Source organism: Hemicordylus capensis, chromosome 5 (genome assembly GCF_027244095.1).
Source record: "Hemicordylus capensis ecotype Gifberg chromosome 5, rHemCap1.1.pri, whole genome shotgun sequence".
In the NCBI taxonomy this organism is placed as follows: Eukaryota; Metazoa; Chordata; class Lepidosauria; order Squamata; family Cordylidae; genus Hemicordylus; species Hemicordylus capensis.
In genome coordinates, this window is record NC_069661.1 from 95568849 (window position 1) to 95595752 (window position 26904).

At 43.9% G+C, this 26904-nt stretch overlaps 1 protein-coding gene across 3 annotated transcripts in view; it reads left to right on the top strand.

Annotated features, from left to right (window-relative positions):
• The window catches only part of LOC128326440 (cyclic nucleotide-binding domain-containing protein 2-like), a 91615-nt gene that overhangs the window by 2486 nt on the left and 62225 nt on the right, over positions 1-26904 (top strand). The window contains exons 3-7 of one of the 3 annotated variants that reach the window (XM_053253247.1): positions 981-1092; positions 5919-5996; positions 19093-19181; positions 20754-20916; positions 25930-26013. In XM_053253247.1, the coding sequence (XP_053109222.1) occupies positions 981-1092; positions 5919-5996; positions 19093-19181; positions 20754-20916; positions 25930-26013 (526 nt within the window). The remainder of the gene's footprint in view (positions 1-980; positions 1093-5918; positions 5997-19092; positions 19182-20753; positions 20917-25929; positions 26014-26904) is intronic. The other 2 variants (XM_053253248.1, XM_053253249.1) reach the window with 2 other exon arrangements.

A 26904-nucleotide genomic window follows, 5' to 3' on the forward strand; every position in this document is an offset into this window, starting at 1 on the left:
TGGTATTTGAACAAGAGTCTTTCTTATATCTCCCTCTTATAGCAAGAGAGCTACTAACTGCTTTTGAAATCGAAATGTTTTGACTGAGAATATTCTTACTGGTCCATCTATCTTTGCTCAGTACAAAATCATAGGGGCATTTGGGGTTTCTTTTCCAAATCTGTTCCCGTTTAAGAATCATTTTTGAGACAAACATGTATTACACACTTTGTTCTCTCTCGGAATAATTATAGGGGTGTAGCAAGGTTGGAGTGGATCCTGCCTCCGCCCCACTTCTTCAGAGAACAGCAGGGGAGAATGAGGAGAAGGCTATCACTCTACTGGCAGGCCCACTCCTTGTCAAGGGCCCAGGAACATTTGTTCGCACACAGACACACACACCTCGCCAGCAATGCCCCTGAGGATAAAGCAAAATGCAAATAGGGAAACCTTGCTATTATTCTGAAGAATGAAAGTATTAAGTTCATGTGAATAGTTGTTCTTGGCCAGGTGACTTCTATGTTTAGACAACTAACAGTAAAATGTATTTGCCTTGTCAGTTTTACTACCAGCTAGTATCTTTGGACTAACTGTAATAATTAAGAAATACTTTATTCACGGTGGCCATCAAATCACCAGTAAAGTGCAATGTTTCATGGGCATTTCTCCTTTGATCTTCTTCAATCTCCTGTTGATCTTTTTCTTTTTAAAAAATTTTTGTTGTGAAAACCAAATGATAATGTTATCATCATGAAAATATATTAACCATCACATTATTAAAATATTAAAGAATATGTTTTTAATAGCAGAAAACAGATCCTTTCATTTAAACGCTTTGATATATCCAGCTATTTAAGTTTTATTTTTAAGTGGTGGGGGGGACACTATGAAATATGCTTTGGTCTCTTTGGAAGAAGGGTAGAATAACAATGTAATAAATAAATGTTGCCCAAGCTCTTTATTTTCAAAGCATCTCACAATGACCTTTGTTTCTTGTGTAGATATATTGAAAGGAGCCCATTAGTGCAATGGGCAAAATTTCACCTGAAGAATCAGAAGAACCTCAGAAGTGACCTCTTGTTTAGTGTCAGTGATTATTCTAAAAAACAGTTTGTGAGTATTTCTGATGCTTCATAAAAGTGTAAGAGTCTCGAAAAGTAAAGGTACCAGGGTTCTTGTTCAGCAGCCTTAGGCAAACCTCAGCCTCCCATCTTCAAAATAGGGATAGTAATGTTATTTCCATGTTGTAGGTAACTGGAAAGAATTAAATTGGAGCATGGCCTCTCCCCAGCACTTAGCAACCCATGCATAAGTCACCTAGAAACTAACACGCTGGGGAGCAGCTATTATACTTTAAAAGCTGTCAAGCAGTAGACACGATCGCTCCTAAGCGTCCCTTCCAACCTGCTTTAAAAGTGGCCCCTTGATATACAGAGGATTTGCCGGGTCTGAAGCAGCAAGGTAGGCGACTGAAGCGCAAGTGGAGGAGAACTCGGTTCGAAATTGACAGGACACAGCATAGAGCCCATTTGAAGGTTTATGCGGAAGTGGTGCATGTGGCAAAAAACCAATTCTGGTCTGTGTGCATTGCTTCTGCAGGTTCGTATTCAGCAGAGCTGTCCCAGGTTGTGAGCAGTTTGATTCAGGCTCTTTCCATTTCAAACCAGTCCCCGGAGACCTTGTTCTGCTGCGATGCTTTTAATGGGTCCTTTGCAGATCAAATTTCTTATACTCATACCGATTTGGACTCCACTGTTTTTATAGAGTCTATTAGGGTGGTGTCCAGCAATCCCTCTTGCAGTATTAGATTGGATCAGTTTCAATCTGTGATGCCTGAGGATGTGGACAAGCTGCTTGGGGAGGTGCAGCCTACCACTTGTTCTCTGGATCCTTGCCCAGCTTGGCTGCTTCTATCTATCAGGGAAATTGTTGGAGGTGGCCTAGTTAATGTCATTAACTGAGGGAGTGTAGGATGCCTCCTTGTTTGAAGGAGCTAATGATTAGACCACTTCTTAAGAAGCTTTCCCTAGATCCCTCAGTGGTGGATAGTTCAGTCTCCAATCTCCCATGATTGGGCAAGGTGACTGAGAGAGTGGTGGCTAACCAGCTCCAGGCAGTTTGGGAGGAAACTGATTATCTAGTCTGCTTGGTCAGTCTGATGGATGACCTTTACCAGGGAATCAACAGAGGGAGTGTGACTCTGTTGGTTCTTTTGGCAGCATTCGATAACATCAACCATGGTATCCTTTTGGATCACCTGGGGGAGTTGGGGATAGAAGTCACTGCTTTGCAGTGGTTCCGCTCCTATCTGTCAGGCAGATTCCAGATGGTGGAGCTTGGTGATGGTTGCTCTTTGAAACGGGAGCTATTACATGGAGTCCCGCAGGGCTTCATTCTGTCACCGATGCTTTTTAACATCTACATGAAACTGCTGGGTGAGGTCATCAGGAGATTTGGTGGAGGGTGTTATCAGTATGCTGATGACACCCAAATCTACAGGTGAAACTCGGAAAATTAGAATATCGTGCAAAAGTCCATTAATTTCAGTAATGCAAATTAAAAGGTGAAACTGATATATGAGACAGATGCATTACATGCAAAGCGAGATAAGTCAAGCCTTAATTTGTTATAATTGTGACGATCATGGCGTACAGCTCATGAAAACCCCAAATCCACAATCTCAGAAAATTAGAATATTACATGGAACCAAGAAGACAAGGATTGAAGAATAGAACAATATCGGACCTCTGAAAAGTATAAGCATGCATATGTATTCAGTACTTGGTTTGGGCCCCTTTTGCAGCAATTACTGCCTCAATGTGGCGTGGCATGGATGCTATCAGCCTGTGGCACTGATGAGGTATTATGGAAGACCAGGATGCTTCATTAGCGGCCTTCAGCAATTCTGCATTGTTTGGTCTCATGTCTCTCATCCTTCTCTTGGCAATGCCCCATAGATTCTCTATGGGGTCAGGTCAGGCGAGTTTGCTGGCCAATCAAGCACAGTACACTGTATACTTTTCGGAGGTCCGATATTGTTCTATTTTTCAGTCCTTGTCTTCTTGGTTCCATGTAATATTCTAATTTTCTGAGATTGTGGATTTGGAGTTTTCATGAGCTGTACGCCATGATCATCACAATTATAACAAATTAAGGCTTGACTTATCTCGCTTTGCATGTAATGCGTCTGTCTCATATATCAGTTTCACCTTTTAATTTGCATTACTGAAATTAATGGACTTTTGCACGATATTCTGATTTTCCGAGTTTCACCTGTATTTATCCTTATCATAATAATCAGGAAAATGTCATTCACTCCCTAAATGCCTGCCTATGGGCAGTAATGGGCTGGATGAAGCTGAATCCAAGCAAGATGGAGGTGCTCATTGTGGGGGATCAGAATTTGAGGGATGAGTCAGACCTTCCTGTGCTGGATGAGGTTACACTCTCCCAGAAAGAGCAGGTACACAGCTTGGGAGTACTCCTGGACCCAGGCCTCACCCTGGTCTCTCAGGTGGAGGCCATGGCCAGGAGTGCTTTCTATCAGCTTCGGCTGATTCAACAGCTGTGCCTATTCCTTGAAGAGGATGACCTCAAAACAGTGGTGCATCAGCTGGTAATCTCCAGCTCGACTATTGCAATGTACAAAGGGCTGCCTTTGTACATAGTTTGGAAACTTCAGTTAGTTCAAAATGCGGCAGCCAGACTGCTCTCTGTGGTAATCCAGAGAGACCATATTATACCTGTTTTAAAACAGTTGCACTGGCTGCCAATATGTTTCCAGGCAAAACACAAAGTGCTGGTTATTACATTTAAAGTCCTGAATGGCTTGGGTCTGGGTTACCGTAGAGAGCGCCTTCTTCTGTATGATCCCATCGCACGTTGAGGTCATCTGGAGAGGTCCGTCTCCAGTAACCACCAGTATGTCTGGTGGCGACTCAGAGGCAGGCCTTCTCTGTAGCTGCTCCAGGCCTATGGAATTTACTCCTGGTAGATATCTGCAGTATAGGCTCACTATTGGCCTTTAAGAGAGCCCCGAAAACCTATTTATTTGGCCTGGCTTTCCAAGGTTTTTAAATTGTTTTGGGGTATTTTAATTTGTTTTAAATGGTTTTGAATTTTTTAAAAATTGTTTTTATATTGTTTTAAGTAGTGTGTTTTAGATGGCATCTGTTTTATGTCTTTTTAAACGTGCACTGCCCAGAGCCTTTGGATGGGGCAGTCTATAAATGTAATAAATAAAATAAAATAAAATGCATCTCTAGATTTGACAGGCAGCATGACTTACTAATCTGAGCATTGGATACAAACTTAGGGAAAACTGGGTTTTAATTCTAGGTTCTGCTATGGGCTCACCAAGTGCCAAGTCATGAATTCTAAACTTCATTCCCTATCTGCAAAATAGAAGTAATAGTGCCAAGTCCTGAAGTTCTATTTAAAGGATAGCTTCTCAGTCATAAGCACTTTCACTAGTCTGGCTGCAAAGGAATATAACGTTTTGTAATGTCATGCCTTGTGATGGTTGGCATGCCCCATCCAAAATACTTATTTTTCTGGCACAGCAAATTAAATGATCACACTATAAAAGTGCTGCATTAAAAGTCAACATTAACGGATGGTATTTAATGCTGTTATATATATTTAAGTAGAAGTGTTGCTTTTGGTTAGTCCTTTGACCAGAGTTTTCTCTGTTTATTTTGATCTCATACTAGAAGGTGAGGACAATGCTTTTGTTTAGCAACAAGATGGTCAGCATCTTGCAGAATAAGTCCTATAATTGAATGAGCTTCCAATAAATGGCTTGGAGCAGAGAGCCCGTTGTGTGAGCAGAAGGCATTACTACTCAGGTGGGCAGGAGTCTCCAGTTTCAACTGATCCCCTCCCCATCCAGCTGCAGCTCCTTCTGCTACCCTGAAGCATATTCTAGAGCAAGGATTCTCAACATTGGGTCCCCAAATGTTATTGGACTTCAACTCCCATAATCCCCAACCAAAGGCCACTGGGGTTGGGGATTATGGGAGTTGAAGTCCAATTACATCTAGGGACCCAACATTGAGAATCCTGTTCTAGAGGGCCTCTCCCCTCAGGAGTGACTTTTCAGGGGGCACAAGGAATTCCAGCAGGAAGAAGGCAGGAAAGCCCTGTTACACAAACTACACACTTTTTCTGGATCAAACCACAGAATAAGATAAACAAAAATGTAGCCAAATTACATAACAACTTTGTTATTACCATAATTGTTATTTGCATAGTGCAGTCCCTAAGTCTAAGAGGCCAATCTTGTGCATGTTAACTTGGAAGTAAGACCCACTGGGTGGATTTATTCTCAAGTAAGAGTGCATGGGATTGCAGCTTGGACACATGCCCTATTAAATTTGATGGGACTTTCTGAGAAAACATGCAAGATTAGGTTATACATGATACACTGGAAGCTCTTCGCAGCTTGGGGCTGGCAAGGTTTCCAGTCTGTGCCTTGACATTGTCTGGTTAGGACGAGCGGTCCTTGGCCTTAGAGCCGGTACATAACTCTGAGCCCCAGTGCATTAGCTCAAAATTTTAAGCAAGTGGCCCAAAGGGGGCCTTTATCTGCTTGCAGGTGGCGTGCTAATCCCTGTGCTTGCTGTGTTGTACTATTAATTCAGTAAAGTTGTGTCCCCTTTCCCTCCAATTCCTGCCTCTTGTTTTTATGGGTGTGGGGTCAATTGCGCAAGGACTCCTAGTGCATCCCCACAGACCATCCTGAGGGCTTTGTTAGGCAGGATATCAGTCGCTGTAAACTGTTTCAATTAAATAATGTCAATCTAAGATAAACACAGGGCTGAAAGAGGAACCCATGGTTGCAATGTTCAAGGTATCTCAAGTATCCAAGGGAACGGTTAGACTACAATAAATGGTAGAGAGGAAAAGCCAAGGGTAATATTGATATTTTCTTTGTTCAGCAGAATAAAGGCTTTGAAAAGCTTAAGCATCTGTTATGTATTTGCCCAAGACAAAGAAAGCAGCAAGACCTCCTGCAGGTAAGGGAAAGAGGAGATCACATTAGAAGCAGAAATATGAAAAGTTATATGCTGATTTAATCATATTATATTCGTAGATAACAGTTGTTTTTATGAAATATTTGGCCCCATTCCTTCAAAATGCTTTCAGGGTAATGTAACCTCCAACTTTTTTATACATTTTGAAAAGTTATATCTCAAGATAGGAAATATCTATCTACTATACAAAAGTTCTGACAATACTAGTTGCTCTTTCAAGTACATCCAGTTTAAGCTTAAAAACCTATGTGCTAGACCAGGACATCTTTGTTTTTAAAAAAGAGTATTTTGTGAAGGATCATTTTGACCATGTTCTTATACTAGAAACATTGGAACATGCCCGCTTTGACAGTAGTAAGAGGTCTTTTTATGTACCAGCCTTTGATCATTGCTCTCTCAGAAAGCATTTCCATTGCTTATCTTGTGTAAGCAACTCTTAATAAATAGTAGAATATAAGCAGTATTTACATTGAACTGGAAATTTCCTCCCTTTGACCACCCTGTGTTTGTAATAGGGAAGGTGATATTTTTGCCTCTTCATCCTTAAGCAGGGTAATCGCCTCTTATGTACTAATGTATAAAGAAACCTTTAATTCATTTTGTTAGCTATCTGAAAAATAAACAGCCTTTTAGAGCTCATGGATTTTTTTTTGTTTAAGTGTTTCAATATAAAAAGGTTTTTTTGTAAACACAAGCCTCATTGCAAAGCATCTGACAAATATTGACAAAACATTCTGCCTCTTAAAATTGAATCACAAGGCATTACTTTATGTACTGTGTCAGTAACCAACAAGCAGTGGAGTCCTTTATAGTAGAGACTTTATCAGAAATGTATTTGTTTAACTCATTAAATGTATTATAAATAATTATTCCTTGAAACATTAGCATAGCTAACAAATTAAAATTCTCTGATAGTTACATTTGTGAATAGTTCCTTGGATTCTCCCTGTTACTAACTTGGCTTTAGAAATGCATTTAAAGAAAGTCCACTATAATTTCAAAAGTGGGAATTGCTTCTGTTAAAGAAAGTTTCCTTTAGGTTTGAAATAATGGCTCTGTGTAGTAGTAGTAGTAGTAGTAGTATGTAAGATTTCCCTTTCATAAATATTTTCTAGACCAGTAACTGATTACACATGTGCTACTATGTATGCCAAAGCTAAAAAAAACCAAAAAGGCCCAACCCTTTATATTGCTTATTTAACTAGCCATATTAAGAGATTTTCGATTGGTAGGTGGGCAAAGCTGCAACTTAATAATGCTTAAAATATTGCTTTAGTTCTAGCAGTTTAGTTGTGTCTCTGTCTGCATCTAAATCTCTCTGAAAAAGCACATATGTTGTTCTTCCTGCTTGGAGCTTCCTAGCTGCTGGTCCTGTTCAGTTTTCTGCTGGATCAGTAGCTATCTATTTAACCCTCAACCAGATTTTGGGGTAGATTTCCACCCCAGCTGTGTAAAGGTGCATAAACAAGCAAACCATTGGACTCCCAGCTATGCTTTTGTCAAACTCTTACCTGCACTCTGGTACACAATATATCCACAAGTATGACCCCTCACCAGTTATGATATTTGTTATTAATAAAAGTATGACAAGGTAGAAAACTACCTCCAGATGAATGGACTTTATATGGTGGAGAGGTTTGTATCACATTCCCATGATCAGTCAACTGGGAGAAAAACTACTCCAGAAATGGTGGGATGGTTTCTATCCTATGCTCATGTTAAATCATTTGAGTTGGGGAGGAGCACCCTTTGGTAACTTCAGTTTTGTTTGCCTGATGGTGAATGATAGTGTCTCAAAACCAGTCTGAGGCACTGCATAGTTCTGTGCTCCCGTATTAGGGCCGATGAAACCAGCCTCTTCCACAATGTCAGATCTAGAGTTTGGAACAGATAAAGAGGCTATTCACATGAGTGTGCAAAACTGGGCTAAGGGAACCCAGTCTGGTTTTGCAAGCTTGTGTGAACCACCGGGATTGGGCCCGATCCCGGTGGCTACACGGCGGCAAACCTGCCAAAGTAGCCTCCTTGTTAAATGAGGTTAAGTGAGTGCTTTACTGCATTTTGTTGATTGTGTGTCTGCCGCAGCTGCTCCGGGGGGGGGCACCCAGTAATGCAACACACACTTGCATGGTGCCTTACTGGGGCTCAGGGGGGCAGGGTGCCGCATGGCAGCACTTCCCTGTGCCCGACCCCCAGAGCTGCCAGGCAGGCTGCAGGCAAGCTGCCCACTCACGGTAAGCCGCCCATCCAGGCAAGCTGCCCAAGGTAAATGATTGTCTTCAGGGATGGTCGGGCAAACCTGCTCTCCCCACAGACCTGCAGGGAGCTCTTCTCCATGATTGTGAGAAGAGCTCCAAAGCATCTGACCTCTCAGAAGCAGGGATTTTAGCCAGCAGAACAAAGCCAAAGGTATCACAACAGCAGCAAACACAAAATGTCAACTTCAGTAAACCTGGCATCAGTGGATCAACTATTGTTAGTACATCTCTGGTCTTTTCCCATTTCTTTTAGTGGGGTTCAGCCCAGAAGGGGTGGGTGGGGCTAGAGCTTGGTTCCAGGTGGAGAGAGCAGGAGGATGTAGAGGTGGGATGTGTGGCACTGAACAGTCTGCTGAACCTCACTCACCTGCCAGTGAAGGTACTAAGATAATTGGTTACATGAGAAGCAGAAATAGCAAAAGGTGGTCTACAACCAGTCTATCACTTGCCCACTGCTCAGTGCTGAGGTGGGATCTTGGTCATCCAGTGAAAGGCCAGACCAAGGAAGTTTAGTCCCACAGGAGGTGGTGGAGAGTGAAGCAACTCCCTCCCCTGCAATCTGGCGGAGGAAGACAGAGAGAGAGGGAGAGAGAGAGAACACCATCATGAACCCTGAGGGATGAATCCAAATACTGCCTGAAGTCCTGGAGAGCCACTGCCAGTCAGAGTAGACAGTGCTGTTCTACATGGACCAATGGTCTGATTCAGTAGGCACCCGCTTCCTATTCCCTCAGTGGAAGCACCTTGACTAAACAGAACTGAAAGTGTATCTTGGCCTGCTAGTCCTGGCTAGTGTGTTACATGCCAATCATGAAGTGCTGCACAGACTGTGGGTAGGACATTTGGGGCCTAATGCAGCTGAGATGATTTGAGGACATCACAAGTAATTTCAGAGTTGATGAAAAAGTCGCATGACAGGAGTGATTGCTGAGCTGGCAACCATTAGCGGAATCTGGACTTTGTGCAGGCAGGTGCCATTTAAGGATTGGGGATCCAGGAAAAGTCCAAAGGAGGTCTGATCTCAGGGGACCAGTCTCTTGATGCAGCCAAGTGTGCTGTACAGAGGGCCTGGAAGCAGGGCCAATCTGGAGGTGAAAAGTGGGACAGGCACAAGAGCCAACACACTGCAGGATGGTACAGCTGATGCCCAGATGCACGAACACGCAACAGTGAATCCAGAGAAGAGACTCACTTCTTGGTAGTCTCGAGGAGAGAAGTAGGCCACATCTTGCCCTGGGGCCAAATGTCGACCACACCTTTTTACTGCAAAGGGTGACATATGTGATAGACAAAGTAATACATTTTGTCCTGTTCAAACTTGATTGGGTGTGCTCTAACAGCACAATGGGGTGAATAGGTTTGAGAAACCTGGGTAGGATGGAGTGAATGGGCGCATTAGAGCTTATCTTGTATTCAGGAAAGACCTTGATGGGTGCTGGAATGTGTTATCAAGTGTACCTCCTGAGCCTCGAGTCAACCATTAATGCTTCTGTGAGAGAGAGATGAGCCTGTTACCTCTTATCTGTTCTTCCTGCAGAGGTGATAGGCTTGAAAGCTAATCTGATGTGCGGACATGGAGAGGAGTATTTGGCTATTTATTTATTTTTAAAATCAAGATTTGTATTGATTTCTATACAGAGAATACAAAAGGCAAGGGGAAAAATTGAATCAAAAAAATAGAAAACATCTCTAAGCTTCAATATACTTTGATGAAATACAGTTGATAAAATACAAATTTACTGTCTACGTCATAAGAATTGATCATGTAATAGCAATCAGATTTAGGACTGGTTTATGTATTTTTTTCAGATATCAAACCGATTTTCAACCAACAGACATTAAATAATTGCTTCAATGCAGCTTTCCTTTAGTTAGTACATTCTAAAAAAGAAGCAGGGAGAGAGAAAAAGAAAAAGAGGGAATCTTAAAATTATTGTCCTAGGAAAGATTAACATAAGAAGATAAAATTATGTATCATAAAAAGGTGCATGACCAAGAGATTGCAAGAAACATTCAAAAATCAACTACATTGTAGACCAAAAAATGAAAATGAGTTTTTGTCAATCAGCCAGTCCAGTAGTCAGAGCCTTCTGTAAGTTCAAAAAGAGAAAAATCATACAGCCAAAACTTATTTTGAGTCTAAAAACAAAAATATCCACCTTCTTCTAAATACACAAAAGGGTAGGTGCCAAAAGGTCGGTGCCCATCTCTGTTTGATTCTGTTAGAGAGAAATTCAGCTGTAAACAGTATTGAACACATATTCTTTGCCACTTGTAAACCAACCATATGCTCATCTCCAAAATCTGGTACATAAACTTGATTGTCAATAGAGTTTACCTGTGGAAAAGTGTTACATTGTTCAGATTGTATTTCCTTATCCAGAACCATCTGGGTATGTCCCTAATTCAGTCTGAGGCACCTCCTGATCTAAATATATCTTTGCACTCAACTTATCTATTTGCAGAGAAATCTTGTTAAGCTCCTCCACAGCTGTTTGAAAAAAATGGTTGTAAGACATTGTTTTACAAGCTTAATAATCCCTAACCAAAAGTAGTCTTTTATAAAAAGGTTCTTCTTTAAATAACCGTCCGCAAGAGAGACAAAAGTTGAGATGGCCAGTCCTTATTCTCTACTTTGTTTGACTGAAATTTTTATCACAGGGAATAAAAAGTTATGCTCATGTGTGGCCTTCAGGAAACAATTCCTAAAAAAAAATTCTTCGGATTAATATAAATGATATGCCCGAAAGTAAAGATAACATCAAATAGTCTGTTACAGGAAAAATAAAAGTCCAGACACTTCAATTGAAATCTAGTAGTTGCCAATAAGAACAATCCCAGACAGAAATAAATAACTCATTTGATTCAAACTTAAATGTTTACAAGGAAAAAATTAAATTGTCCTGGCTGGGACAATAATAACTTTCTCTGTTTGCTTTGTCTTTTTATAAACCACAGTCTGTAGTTGTTCTGCCTAAAGATAAGAAGAAAAGGTTCTCACAACCAAGAAGCTGGGCAAAATTCTAATTCCCTAGTTTGTTTGACTAAAGTTTTTGTCACAGGGAATCAAATGTTCAATTCTTGTCAAGCCCTCAAAGAACTACCTTTAACAAAAAGAAAAAAGGGGAAAATGCCAAAAATGAATTCCCTAGTAATGAGAACATCAAGTATTTACACAGAGGGAAAATCTTTGACGCAACTATACTAAAATAGCATAGTTCAATGCATATAAGGCTTTTTAGGAATAAAAGTCCAGATTACTACACATCCATTAAATCTGGTAAATAACAATGAAAACAATCCTTCGCAGAGAAAGAGCTCAGTGGATTTAGACTAAAATGTTTACAAAACAAGCAAACTGTCCCAGGAAAGGAAATTACAGCTTTCTCCGATTGCTTTATCTTTTTGTGAGTCACAGTCTACAGCTGTTCTGCCATAAGGAGAAATAGTTCTCACAACAAAGAGTCCAAAGCCTCCATAAGTCCTTTCGAGAGAAAACAAGGAGAAATGGGGGAGGAAATAGATTTCTGAAGCCAAGAAGTTTCGACTCTAACTGTCCAACTGGTCCTAAAATAGCTAATATCCTCAGTTCTGAAAAGAATAGTGTCCTTCGCTTAACTGCCATATAAAGTTCATGTAACATCCATAAAAGAATTTTTCTTTTTAATGTAGTTACATAACAAAATAATCATCCAAAAGGCATTCCCATATTGAAAACAGTCGACACCTGTTCCTCTTTGAGGTACAGCAAGGAAATTCTCACAGTCAAAAACCTCCCACAGAACAAAAAGAAATTCCTTCTCTTTCTCAATGATCATCCATATGGTAACACTTGGATAATAATAACTTGACACCAGTCCTGAAGTAATTAGTGTCCTTCACTTGACTGGTGAATAATGTACCTGTAACATCACTGAAAAACTTTGTGGTATGTTAATGAGAAGATATTCTCGTACTGAAGGCTTTAAAGAGTCTTTAACTTTCCACTTTCCTTGTCTGTAATCATCTAAAAAACACACATAGTATGGACATAAAATATAACCAAGTGCTGGGTAAATAGCTTAAGTCCAACGTCTGATATCTGAAATATGCATGCATTAAAAATCTTGAAGTAAAATTCAAAGAAAAGAAAATAGAATAATGCAGTACAACTCAGTTAAGAAAGAAAAGTTTAAATCTTGATTAATGTCTCAAAAAATGTCTCCGCCGATGTTCTAAAAACAAGAGTTAAAAGCTGCATACTTCTAAAAGAAAGACAAGCAAACCTTGATGAAACTGACTAATTGCTTCTTCCTTGTTTAAGCTGGTTACTCAAAGCAGTACCATAAGCCAATCCAGAAAGTTAAACAGGACTCATTACCCACAAGTTATAAATCCTTCATTTAGATTGTAAAACCATTTGGCTGCCAATAAAATCATGCTCCAGTTAACCGAAATAAAGTCACTGACTGAAAGCTGTCCACAATCCTGTTCCATTTGGTTAACAACAATAAAGTTTGATATCAGAATCCTCAGACAGCCTGGTTAAAACAGTTGAAGGCTTCTATAATCCATCAATATTAGTCGTTGAAAAAAGCATCATCAATCCTATATAATAAAAGGCTAAGTGAGTGGCCATGGCTTTGGAACGTTGGGGATCTGCGTCCCTGCCTCCCTGGGCTGTTCTGGGCCTGCGCGAAGCGCAGGCCCAGAAGAGTCCAAGGGACACAGGACTGCAGACACCAGTGTCCCACAGCCACGGGCGGCCATTAGCCGGTGTGTGGCGGCGGGGGAAAGTGGCCGAGGCGGCGGCAGAGCCGCCGCCTCGGCCATGAGCTGCGGCACGGCGAGAGGAGGCCGAGGCAACCAGAAGCGGCCGCCCTGAAAAAGGCGAGGGCAATGGCGGCGGGGGAAGACCGAGACGGGGGACAGGGAAGCTGGGCGAGGTGGCGGCAAAGCCGCCAACGAGGCCCCCGCCCGCTCACAGCCGTCGCCCCCGCCTGCTCACCCGCTCTCCCAGCTGCCCAAAATCACCTTCCCCGCTCCCCCCCAAAAAAGATTAAGGGCCAAAATGGCCCATGAGAAGGTGGCCGCCCCTGCCTATCGCCCTCCCGCCCACCCAGCTGCGGAAGACCACCTTACCCGCTCCAGCCCGAGGGAAAAGAGAGGAGCTCATGAGCAGAGCTCCTCTCTGTGCTAAGTCACTGCTCAAACTGTCGCTATGGACGCAAAGGACGCCTATTGCGTCCATTGCGACAGTATGGGCAGCAGCTTAACACAGAGAGTAGCTCTGTTCCCGAATTCCTCTCTTCTCCTTCGGGCTGGAGCGGGTAAGGTGGGCTCCGGCAGCTGGGTGCGCGGGAGGGCAATAGGCGGGGGCGGCCACCTTCTCATGGGCCATTTTGGCCGTTATTCATCCACCCCCCCCCCCAAAGTATAAGCAAAATAAGGAAGAACCAAAACAGAGACAACAAAAAAAAAAAAGAGAGAGAGAGAGAGAGAGGGGACAAGGGGGAAAAAAAGAGACAGAAAGAGAGAGAGAGAGACAGAAAAGACGGGATAGAAAGCTAGCGCCCGTTATCATAACGGGCTTAAAAATACTAGTGTTATAATAAAATGTTGATCATTGTTGATCCAGTAAAATGTAATAAAATGTTGATCATTGCCTCATTACTCCACTTATTGTAGTAAAATGTTCAAGAAATGTCACCATTGGTGTTCCAAAAGCAAAAAAAAGTTAAAATCTGCATACTTATAAAAGAACAAACAGATCTTGACTAAACTTGCCAATTGCTTCTTTCTTATTTAAGCTGGTTACTCAAAGCAATGCCATAAACCAATCCAGAAAGTTAACCAAAGTTCATTACCCAAAAGTTGTAAATCCTTCATTTAGGTTGTAAAACCATTTGGTTGCAAATAAAATCATCCTCCAAAGACTAAAACTTCTGTTCTATTCCAGGCTACTAAAAGTTAGCTTCAAGCAGATCTTCAATCCCGGAAAACAGAAAAACAACTGAACATTCTTGAGGCTTAGAGAACAAAAAAGTAGAAGAAAAGAGAGAGAAATAAAAAATAAAAACATAGGAAACATAGGAAACTGCCATATACTGAGTCAGACCATTGGTCTATCTAGCTCAGTATTGTCTTCACAGACTGGCAGCAGCTTCTCCAAGGTTGCAGGCAGGAATCTCTCTCAGCCCTATCTTGGAGAAGCCAGAGAGGGAACTTAAAACCTTCTGCTTTTCCCAGAGCAGCTTCATCCCCTGAGGGGAATATCTTGCAGTGTTCACACATCAAGTCTCCCATTCAGATGCAACCAAGGCAGACCCTGCTTAGCTATGGGGACAAGTCGTGCTTGCTACCACAAGACCAGCTCTCCTCCTGAAGGATGGGTTGGGTGGAGAGGCTGTTGCTAATAGGCAGGTGGAAATGCCTTCTTCTCTTTGGTTGGAGAATGGCAAAGTCTCTCCCAGGTTCACCAGGCGTTCTTCAAGGCACTTCATGGTTATTTCTGTTTCAATTCTTCAAAACATTTCTCACCTTGAGATCACCAAAAGCAGCTCCCAGGAGGGCAAGCACCATTATGCCTCTGATATCAATCCTTCCAGATTGAAATTAGGATAAGCACATTGAAGAGAGAATGCAGTTTGGAGGCGATAGCCACCAAGCTGCTCTCACAACGCCATCTTCCAATTAACTCTTGGCTATTTCTGTTAGAAGAATAACACTTAATTAACTCATGTGTGCTTTGGCTTCCTCACCTGTGTTGGAATCAGAGATAGAGGCATGAGGAATAGAGCTCTTTCAGTTGCGGGCTTGGCTTGACCTGGAATTACCTTTCCCCATCTATCTTTCTCCATCTTTCCAGCCAAGTGACATACCCTTGTGAGTCCACTCATGCAAGGAAATGGTGAGCCCACAATCCCAGAGAATCCAAAAATGGAAACAGCAAGCCTGTAGCTCCAAATCATGTGTGGGGTGCTACAGGGAGCCCCCGAACAGGCTGTCTTGGTAACAGTCCCTTCTGGCAACACATGCCAAGCAAGTCCAAAAAGTGCAGTTTGAAAATATGGTCGTGCTGTGATGCCAAAACCTCCTACCCACTGTCAGGGAATGTTTACCTTGGGAAGCAAGCTGGAGGACTGCAAAAAAGATGAGTTTGCCTGCAGGTTGTGCACCAATGTGTGCAGCCAGGAACAACAGTTGAGGCTGCTTCAGGTAAATTGTCCCTCTACATGCATTCCAAACCCCTTTTGAAGCGTGTGTAGCAGTAGTAGCCAGTGTGGACGCCACTGGGAGGGTGGAAAGAGGCACGTTTAAGCATAAATTAGAAGGTGCTTATCTCTGCTCCAGCAGCACCTGCAAGCTGCTCTGAGCAGCAGCATGCTGCCCAGCACTACCTGTGGTGGGGGATCGGCTCCACCAGTCACCTGGGTTCCGCAGAGCCGATCCCCCGCCAGGTGAGTGGCACAGCTGATCCCCCTGCCGCAATTCCAGCTCCGATAAAGTATGTTGAAGTATGGATCCTCCTTAGTGTGAGGTTTGAAATGTTCATTTTTCTTTGCTAACAGCTCACATTCTCAGTGAGTCATACAATCACACAGGGCACCATCTTTGGAATGTGAGGGTCACAGCTGTAGTTCCCTGGAGTGAAAGGTTAAATTATTGTGGGTTCTGTGGCCTGAACATTTTTGTCTTAACGAATGTTTTACTTTGTTTTTATTCTATTGTAAACCGTCCAGAGACGTAAGTTTTGGGCGGTATAAAAATGTTTTAATAAATAAATAAATAAAGAATAAATAAAAAGTTGGGGGGTGTCCAGTGTAACTAATGGGACTACTTGGGAGTAGGAAGTCTAAAGGTAAAGTGTGCCCGTTGAGTTGGCATCAACTCCTGGCGACCCTACTCGTGTAAAAAATGACTCTGGATTAGAGTTAAGCCACAATGCATCTTGCTTCTACTAACTTTCCTTGAGACATAAACATTGACCAGTTAGAGGGTATTCGGCATCAGTCTTGTGGTTTAGCACTCAACTGTTTGAGTGCTAGGAGAGGAGAGTTGGTCTTGTGGTAGCAAGCATGATTGTCCCCTTAGCTAAGCAGGGTCTAAGCAAATGCCCTGGTTGCATTTGAGCATTTTAAGATTGCTTTTGAGCATTGTACGATATTCTCCTCGGGGGATGGAGCCACTCTGGGAATAGCAGAAGGTTTCATGTTCGCTCCCTGGCATCTCCAAGATAGGGCTGAGAGAGATTTCTGCCTTCAACCTTGGAGAAGCCGCTGCCAGTCTGAGAAGACGATACTGAGCTAGATAGACCAATGGTCTGACTCAGTGTATGGCAGCTTCCTATGTTCCTATGGTGATAATCATTTTTCTCCAAGAGAAACATCATCAGCAAACTACATAGCTCTATATGTGATTCTGTTTTTCTCTCCAAGCCTTTAATGACTAAGTCAAGCCACTTAAAAAGGCAGCAGTGAGCCAGTGATAGAAAGATGGGGCAGGCTTCCAATGTCACCACCAAGGCTATGTGCATAGTTTTCTCAGCTACTGGCCCTTGAAGGCAGAACGAAGATGGTGTGTGTCTGTGCAGCAGACTGGTTTGAGGGCCACTTCCTCTTCTGAGAGAAATCTGAGAACGATTGTTCTGTGAGAGTGACTTATTAACAGAATATTCAGCAGTCTTACCAAGCAAGGTACAATTTCCCAGATGCGGCAGGGAAAGCCAGGAGAGTTAAACCTGTATAAAACCATTATAGGTGGTGTGTAGTGTAGTTTAGTGTAGATGTATGCAGAGTCATGCATGCAGCCAGACATAGCGGTGACATGAGCAATTGTTGCTGTCCTCTCAAGTGCAATGGAAAATCACCATTGGGAAATCAGTCTCTTTTCTTGGCTTCTTGCCAAGGGATGGGGATGGGAAGTGGAGAATGGAGACTGGTTGCCCTTGGTCACTTCCATTGCATCCGGGAATCTCTCAGGTCCAAGAAAGACAGCAGTAGGCAGAGGGGTTGGGCTTGTGGGAGAAAGCAGAAGTACACAGCCTTTCCCCCCTCAACCGAATAATTATTTGTGAGGTTGGTCTGAGGCAGAGGCTTCATCTTCTTTTGATCTTAATTCGGCCCTCTGTCCAACTTACCAGTTCTCTTTACAGGCTGTTGCCATGCTACCAAAATTGGAATATTACCTGGAGCTTCTGGGAAGAAAGGGAGAATGTGAGCATTCATCTTGCTGTGCCCACCAGACTCTGCACAAACTACTGAATCATCTTCAGGGCTAGGAAATGATGTGCATAACAGAGCAAGCTTATTAATGGCTGTTACCACCTCCTCCAAATCAGCCTCTCCCCCATCCCATTTACACTGGCAGCAGGGGCGTAGCTATAATTGAGTGAAAGGGTTCAAAGAACACGGGCCCCCAGCTCCCGAGGGCCCTCCAGTTCCATCCCTCCCTATTTTCTTCATTATCTCCCTCATTCTAGGGGGGCCGCCAGAGAAAGGGATGAACATGGGCCTCCTCTCCCCTAGCCACGCCCCTGGCCGCAGCCCAGATCTAGAGCATGCTGTAATCTACTACTTGCAGCCAAGGGGAAGAGTACTGGTGGCCTTTGATCAGTATGCAAGAAGAGTCGGATAATAAGTATGCTTAGACCTTAAGCCAGGGCTAGCCCTTTTGGCATGTGGAAGGATTTTGGAGGCAAGGCAGTGGCATGTGAGATGGGAGCTTAAATTGTGGGGAGTTTTAAGCTGCGGTTAGTGCTCTTGCCCTGGATGGGGGGAACTGACAATTGGGTGCAGTGCTGGTGAAGGAATTTTGACCTTCACCAGTGTGAGTGGCATTTTGCGTTTGGATGATGAGGGATATTTTTAGAAGGTAACTACTAGTTTCCTCCCCCATCAAAACTAGTGGGGAATTTTGGTGCAAAGCTATGAGTATGTACCCTGGACATCTGCTGAGCGGGGAGTTTGTCCCTTCAACCTATTTAGGGTTGCCATATTCTGGCTCTCTAAATCCAGGTGCCTAATTTGCATATTATGTAAATTGGCTTGCAGATAATTTGCATGTGCAGATTAGCAGCTGCACTTCCCAGTTTACTTGTATTTGCTCTGGATATCTACCAACAATAGTTGGGGAAGATATATTTGCCTGACCATTTTCACTGACATATTAACAGCAGCATTTGGGGTGGGGGTAAGCACAGCTTTTTCATTAAGGCTGCAATTCTGTACATGCTTATTTGTGAGACGATCTGATTGAAACCAAAGTTGCTTACTTCTAATTAGGCAGTACCTGCTCCCTGATACTGCATGAAAACTATTGTGATAATAGTGAAGTGCATAAATTCTACAGTGAAGGGGTTACTACCATATTGGGCAAGGTCCTCTATCATATTTTGGTAAAGGTAAAATGTGCCGTTGGGTCAGTGTCGACTCCTGGTGACCACAGAGCCCCGTGATTGTGTTTGGTAGGATACAGGAGGGGTTTACCATTCCCATCTCCTGTGCAGTATGAGATGATGCCTTTCAGCATCTTCCTGTATCGATGCTGCCCAATATAGGTGTTTCCCATAGTCTGGGAAACATACAGTACCAGTGGGGATTCAAACCGGCAACCTCATGCTTGCTAGGCAAGTCATTTCCCGCTGCACCATTAGGTGGCTCATCATATTTTGGAGACTATCACATTTGGATTATGGGGAATTCTAAAGAACCTCCATTTCAGGAACAGAAGATTCAGTCTTCACAAAGAGAAAGTCTTAGCATACAGTGCATGGCATAACCATTAATCCAACCTTTTCCATGATCCTGGTATTAAATATTTAAAAATGCTCTTTTCTGTAGATACAGGCATGTTTGAAGACAAATAGAGCCTTTCAGTGCTTGCCTAGCAAAACACAACTCCAGCTGTGCCAAGCTTTCATCTACCAAGAGTAAGTAAGAAGCCTGGGCGCTACTTTTAGGATGGGATCTGTTCCATAAGCTGTCTTCAGAAAGCTGGGTCAGAAGGTGAACTTCTTTCAACAAGGCTGAAATTCTTTTGATTAAATATTTATCATACTTCAGAAATGCTCTGCCCCATTAAAATAAAATATTGACAAATGAAAGCTACATAATCTTCGGTGTTCTGCAATTTCAACAGCAGTATTTTAATGGAGAGCCTTTGGGCCTTTGGTGACTAAGACAAAAAAAATCTAAGTTTATTGAGGAGCTAATATAAACAACTGATACTCACAAGAAGTCATGTACAAAGATGCATCAGCATTGAATATCAATCCTCTCCCTTACATTTGGTCACTGTAAAATGTGAATCAACCAAATCTATCTATATATCAAAAAGCCTTACCACGTAAAAAGTTTTTTTTTTAAAAAAAGCCTTACCACCTTTATTTGCAGTAAGGAAATAATGTAATCATTTTGCAGATGGGAATCAAAACGTAAGCCAGGGTGTAGACAGATGTTATATAAAAATATAAGTCACATCAGATTCCTTACGCATGGTAAGAGGTATGAGCCTGGTTTCATAGCTTGCAGGATAGACATGATACCAGCAAATTGGACATTGTCAGTTTTGCCACTCCTCTGGGGACACCTTTCAAGAGTTCACCTCACTCAGACCAGAAATACTTTTGTTTACAAAGCAGTGAAACTTTCTCCATCACTTTCACAATGCACTCTTAGAAACTGAAGTGACTTGCCTAAATTCAAGCAGGGAAAGTCTGACAAAGCTGTAGATAAATTCCATGAATGTTGTGTTTCAAGCTATATTTTGTTTAAGATGCATAGCTTGTTACTAATGATTTTCAGTTAATTAGATATATACCCTGAAGACAATGTTGATATATTTTATTGAATTCAAAATGTATAATAGGCAGGGTAAAAGTGAAACATATGTTGCTAGGACTTCCTATAGTCAGAACAATACTGAGGTTCTTTGCAATGCGGCAGTCAGAAAAGGTGAGGCTGGGGAACACGTCTGTACTTGAGGACAGCCTATGCCTTTTGCCAGTGGGATCTTGTGCAGGCTTGCAGGTGCTGGAAGTGACCCTTCATGTGGCCTGATGTGAAATAACTGTACTCTCCCTGTTATGCAGCAGTGAAGTTTATGACCATGCCACACCACTTGCATTTCTCCAGTTGGCTGCCTACCCCCAGAAGTCCTAACTGAAATCTATAGGAAAGTTGTTAGTGGTCAATGTATTGCTTCTTTTTGATAAGCCTGATCACACTTTTTAATCCTCCTATCTGTTTTTACAGTAAATTGGTTGTATTGCAATGATTTTTGTGTGGTTAAGAAGAGCCACTGGTAGGATAGTTTTTTAAAAAAATGTATATATAAATTCTTTTTAAAAAAAATATATAAAAATATGAATCTGACAGTGGAGATTCATATTTTGATTACCAGTTTATTTGCTCTGGAGTAGCTGCACTTACATCTTCTTATTTTATTTACTGCAGTAATTATTGCTGACTTTTATCCATATATTTTTATATTGTTTCTATAGGTATGATGCTGGAACCATCATTATAAGGCAAGGACATGTAGCAACTGAATGTTATTTAGTGTTGTCTGGCAAACTGAAAGTCATGATGGCTGATGCAAATTCCAACGCCAAGAGTTTCACCCCTGAAACATTATGTGAAGCAGGAGAGGGAGATTTCATAGGGGTATGTTTTCATGTTCATATTATCAAATACTTTGTAGGAAATGCTGTATTTCTGGTAATTAGGCAGTTTTAATGACATGTGACTTTCAGTGTGTTCTAGATGCTTTCTATACACATACCCCTATTCTGCTAGCAATCTGTGGCCTATGAACTTGAAAAATGGGGAAAAGCCAAACAAGGTTATATGCAAATATTTTACACATATGTGGAGTAGTGGATAGAGGGACAGGCCAGGGAGACCTGGGGTCAAATCTCTGCTCAGTCATGAAATTCACTTGATGGCCCAGGTAGGCAAGTTACTATCTGTCAGCCTAACCTCCCTCATAGTGTTGATGTGATGATAAAAAACAAATAATCTTATCTATCTATCTATCTATTTTCCACTCTGACTTCATTGAAAGGAGGAATATTAAGTGTATAGCTGTGCTTGCACCAGACCATGATAATTTTATAAATTTATGAGTGGAGTGGCTAGAGAGAAACTTAGAAAAGATGAAAATAGAACTTGACTTGAAATTGCCCAGTCAACTCAATTGGCAATCAGAGCAGGACAGACAAAAAGAAGTATTCTTTCTACCCAATGCATAATCACCTATGTATCGTTGATGGCTACTAGCTACAACAAATCCATGAAGGATAGCTTTGCCTATTACCATTTGTCATGATAGCTAAAAGGAACCTCTAGGTTTTGAGCTAGTATACCGCTCAATGCCAGATGCTGGATGGCTATTACCTTCATACTCATTAACGTCCAGGTGTTTTCCAAACTACGATATTTGTGATAGAATAGTGTAAAATACAAGAGTAAAGAGTTGTTTAATGCTTCGTTGTAAGCTGGTGGCCATTCATATTTTCCATCCCCTGAAACGTATTTTCCAGGCAAGTGTGTCCATATTCTTCTTGAAACGCATTTATCTGCTCCTCTTCCTGCTCCATTGGGGCCTATGGAGTTGTGGAGTGTGTGATGTGATTTTTTCTTTAAAAACAAAACCAAACCATTTTTAAATGGGAGAGCGAAAGGAAATCCTGTGGTGAGCCTGGAAGGGGGTGGCGTTCTCTTCCATGGCGGCAGTGGTGGCCAGCAGCCCCTCAGCTCATGGGCTTGAGGGCAGCCTCGCTGAGTGGAGCAGGCTGCTTGCTGCTCACTGGCTGCTGCTGCTGTTCCCACACAGAGCCGAGGTGGGCACATGTGCAGCCTCGCCGAGTGGGAAAGACTTCTTGCCGCTCGCTAGCTGCCGCTGCCTCCCAGAACTGAGGCCGGTGCGCGGGCAGCCTTGCCGAGAAAAGCAGGCTGCTCGCCGCTCACTGGCCACCACCACCACTCCCCCCTCCTGAGCCGAAGCGGGTGCGCAGGCAGCCTCGCCAAACAGGCTGCTTGCCACTTGCTGACCACCGCCGCTTCCCCTCCCAGAGCCGAGGTGGGTGTGCAGACAGCCTCGCCGAGCAGAGCAGGCTGCTCACCACTCACTGGCCACTGCCCCCCCCCCCACGAGCCGAGGTGGGTGCGCAAGCTGCTCGCCACCCGCTGGCCACCGCCACCCCCACCCCCCCTGAGCTGAGGTGGGCATGCAGGCAGCCTTGCCAAGCGGAGAAGGCTGCTCACCACTCACTGCTGCTCCCCACCCCCGCCCAGCTGAAGCAGGTGCACAGGCAGCCTTGCCGAGCAGAGCAGGTAGCATGCTGCTCGCTGGCTGCTGCCACTCCCCCCCAGAACCCAGACGGGCATGTGGGTAGCCTTGCTGCATGGAGCAGGCCTTTAACCTCTTACTGGCCACAGCTGCTCCCTGCTGCACACATTGTGGTGGCTGTGCTGCTGGGAGCCGAGGCAGGTTCACCACTCGCTGCCCTGGCCTCAGCTCACTGCCCACCCCCCCATGGTGTGGCCGGCGGGAGGCTGGAGCCGAGTGATCAGTGAAGCAGTCTGCTTGCCACTTGCACCACTGCCACAGCAGTACCACCATAGGGCCCATCAAAACACGGGGCCCAAGGTGATCACACCAGTTGCTCCGCCCTAAGGACGGGCCTGCCCCTGGCAGAGCCTCACTAGGGCCAGGGAGCCTTGGGGCTTTCTCCTCTCTGCCTTCACCCTTGCAGCATCCCTTGTGCCGGGCCTTCTCCTGAGGAGGGAGGATGGCGGTGGAGCGCCTCCAAATAAATAAATAAATAGGAGGGAAGAGGCTTAGGGCATGCAAGTGCTCCTCCATGAGGGCTGTGGGATGGCTCAGAAGTAAATGAATCATGGGCTTCCTTTTCAGTAAGTGACTGTTCTCTCTCCCTGCCCTTTGCCTTGTAGTTTTTTTTATTTATTAATTTATTATTATTACATTTCTATCCCGCTCTTCCTCCAAGGAGCCCAGAGTGGTGTACTACATACTTAGGTTTCTCCTTACAACAACCCTGTGAAGTAGGTTAGGCTGAGAGAGAAGTGACTGGCCCAGTGTCACCCAGCAAGTATCAGGGCTGAATGGGGATTTGAACTTGGGACTCCCCAGTCCTAGTCCAGCACTCTAACCACTACACTATGCTGGCTCTCTGCTGGCTCTGGAGGCGCATCTGTGCCTCCGGCCGGCCCACCCACCACTGCTGTTCTCCTCCACTCCACCCCCCACCGGCATGTCTGGCTTTCTGGCCGGCGGCTCCCCCCCATTTCTTGACCCCTCCTCATGCCATGCTTTCTGATGGTCCGGCTGCCTGGCCCGCTTCTTCTCCACCCCCCCTCCACACTTTATGGCTTGCGGGCTGGCCAGAAAGCCGGCCCGCCACCTCCTCTTGGCGAGGGGTGGGGGTGGCGGGCCACGTCGACCCGCTGCCTCCTCCTCCATTGGCCAGGCCAGGCCGGCCCGACACCTCCAGCCTCTTCCTCCTCCCGGCGGCCGGGCCAAGCCGGCCTGCTGCTGCCTCCTGCAGCCAACCTGTGGTTGGTCCAGGGCCAGGCTGGCCCACCACCTCCTCCTCCAGGCCGGCCCAGGGCCAGGTCGGCCCGCCGCTACTGCCATTGTCTCCCGTCCCTTTGCTGTCTTTCAGGCAGCTGCTCTTGTGAGAGCTGCCACACATGGGATTAGCGATAGGTACTCCTAGGAGTAATAAATATATAGATAGATAAGTTTATTCGGTCATTGACCAGCAATACTACTATTACTACTACTACTAATAATAATAATAATAATAGCATGGATGATACACTGGAAAAAATAAAAGCTACCTGTAGCCAAAAATTGGTGGGACCATAACATTGAAAAAGTTGAAGAAAATGAAGATGTAAAAATATTATGGGACTTCCAACTACAAACAGACAAACATCTGCCACACAATACACCAGATATAACTGTAGTCGAGAAGAAAGAAAAACAAGTGAAAATAATCGACATAGCAATACCAGGGGATAGAAGAATAGAAGAAAAAGAAATGGGGAAAAATCACCAAATACAAAGATCTACAAATTGAAATTGAAAGGCTGTGGCAGAAAAAGACCAAAATAATCCCAGTGGTAATTGGCGCCCTGGGTACAGTTCCAAAAGACCTTGAAGAGCACCTCAACACCATAGGGGCCACAGAAATCACCATCAGCCAATTACAAAAAGCAACTTTACTGGGAACAGCCTATATTCTGCGACGATATCTATAACAACAACAACAACATTGACAATAAAATCCAGCCATCCCAGGTCCTTGGGAAGGACTCGATGTCTGGATAAAACAAACCAGTCAATAACACCTGTCTGACTGTGCAAATAAATAAATAAATAAATAAATAAAAAATACTAGATAATAATAAAACTCCTCCTAAACCCTTCCCCTCCCCTTCTGTGTTGAGAAGCTCCAGTTATGTTGGGAGCAAGCGGAGGAGGAGGGAGGTGTGGGGTCTCCCCAAGGTGAGGGGAGGGAGGAAGCAGGGGTGGGGCACAAAGAACTCCACACTGCAAAAACGCTACAATGAATAAAATGTGGGGCAAAGCTCCCCAAAACAGAAAAATACAGCTACTTTCCTGCAGCACATTTTCAAAAACACATCATTAACATTCAAATCAAGGCATGGGAAATGTGAACACACCCTGCTTACAAGTTACAACATAGCAACACCGATGTGGAAACACAGGCAATATGGAGGGGCACTTAGAGGATTGGTGTGAGTACGTTCCAGTGTGTAATCTGGGAAACACTCCAGAGGCATCTGACTAGCTTCTGTTGGAAATAGAAAGCTGGGCTAGAAACTGACTTTGATAATTTTTATCTTCTTATGGATAGTATAGAGATAGTAGCCAGTTGGAGCTCAGAATATAAGCTTGGCCCAGAAGGAAATAAATACCTTTCAGCATACCAGGTGCATGCTTCTATCTGCCTTATACACATGCTTGAAGAGAGACCAGTCCAAAAACAGAGTAATGAAATAATTGTTTTAAGTTGAAAAATTGTGCAATTAATTATGCTTGTAACCTAAAATATATGCTGAATGTCCAGCTACATGTCCCCATCTCCCTTACCCAGCCTGGCTAGGCTTATCGGACTGGCCTCAGAGCAGGGACAGGGAGGGGATTGAGTGTCACCCTGTGCCTCCTCTGTCCCAGGCTGCTTGTTCCTTGTGTGCTCCTCTCCAGGGGCCCCTGACACTCTCCACCTAATTACGGGGCCAACACCTCTCTTTATTACCTGTAATTGATTACTCCTTACAGCTGTTGCCAATGCCTCTCCCTCTTCTCCTTCCTCCTGCTCAGACCCCCTCCCTTTGGGAGGCATGCTGCTGATGTTATCCTCGCATGCCTCCCCTTCGGTCTTATCGGGGGTCAGCTCCTCCTCCACTGGAGCTGAGTCCTTGCCCGTTGACAGTCTTCTCCCATCTGCCACCCGTCCCTGTCGCCTTGGGCCCTCTCACCACTCCATCCTCAGAGGTAAGGACAGCCAGCCTCGCCGGACACTGAATTATAGCGTCGTCTCCCAGTAGATTCTTATACATACAGGTTTGTCATCCTATATAAAGATAAATTTAAAATTGAATTAAAAATGTTTCTCTTTCAAGGAAACATGCCTGTTGACTAATACAAAACGTCCAGCTTCAGTTATATGCAAATCTGATGCAGAACTACTTGTGATGGACAAAGAGGTATGTACACAAATCACCCTCCAAATGGCACATATTTTAAACGGTAAAGTTGTGCCATCGAGTCGGTGTCGACTCCTGGTGACCACACAGAGCCATGTGGTTTTCTTTGGTAGAATAAAGGAGGGGTTTACCCTTGCCATCTCCCACACAGTATCTTCCTATATCACTGCTTCCCGATATAGGTGTTTCCCGTAGTCTGGGAAACTTACCAGTGGGGATTCGAACCAGCAACCTCTTACTCCCTACTAGGCAAGTTATTTCCCTGCTGAGCCATTAGGTGGCTGGCACATATTTTACTTTTGGCTTAACATGAAATTATATGTTTAGGATAAATTGTGCCCTTGGAGTGCTTTTGGAGAGGAGAGCTGGTCTTGTGGTAGCAAGCATGACTTATCCCCTTAGCTAAGCAGAGTCTGCCCTGGTTGCATATGAATGGGAGACTAGAAGTATGAGCACTATAAGAAATTCCTCTCAGGGGATGGAGCCGCTCTGGGAAGAGCAGAAGGTTTCATGTTTCCTCCCTGGCTTCTCCAAGATAGGGCTGAGAGAGATTCCTGCCTGCAACCTTGGAGAAGCCGCTGCCAGTCTGTGAAGACAATACTGAGCTAGATAGGCCAATGGTCTGACTCAAGATATGGCAGCTTCCTATGTTCTGTGTTCCTATGTTGCTTTCCCCAGGCGGCTTATCAGTGTTGCCAACTTGTGTGGCTTGTGCAAGATTGCAAAAGTTGATAGCCCCGCTTAGGACGCCCTTCAGGTAGACACCCTGAGTGACTGCCCTAGCTTGGCCACCTCTAAGACCAGCCCTGCCTCTGGTATAATTGCTACCCAGTTCAGCTGGAAAGAGTCCAGAGCAGGGGCGTAGCTATAATTGGGCGAATGGGTTCAAAG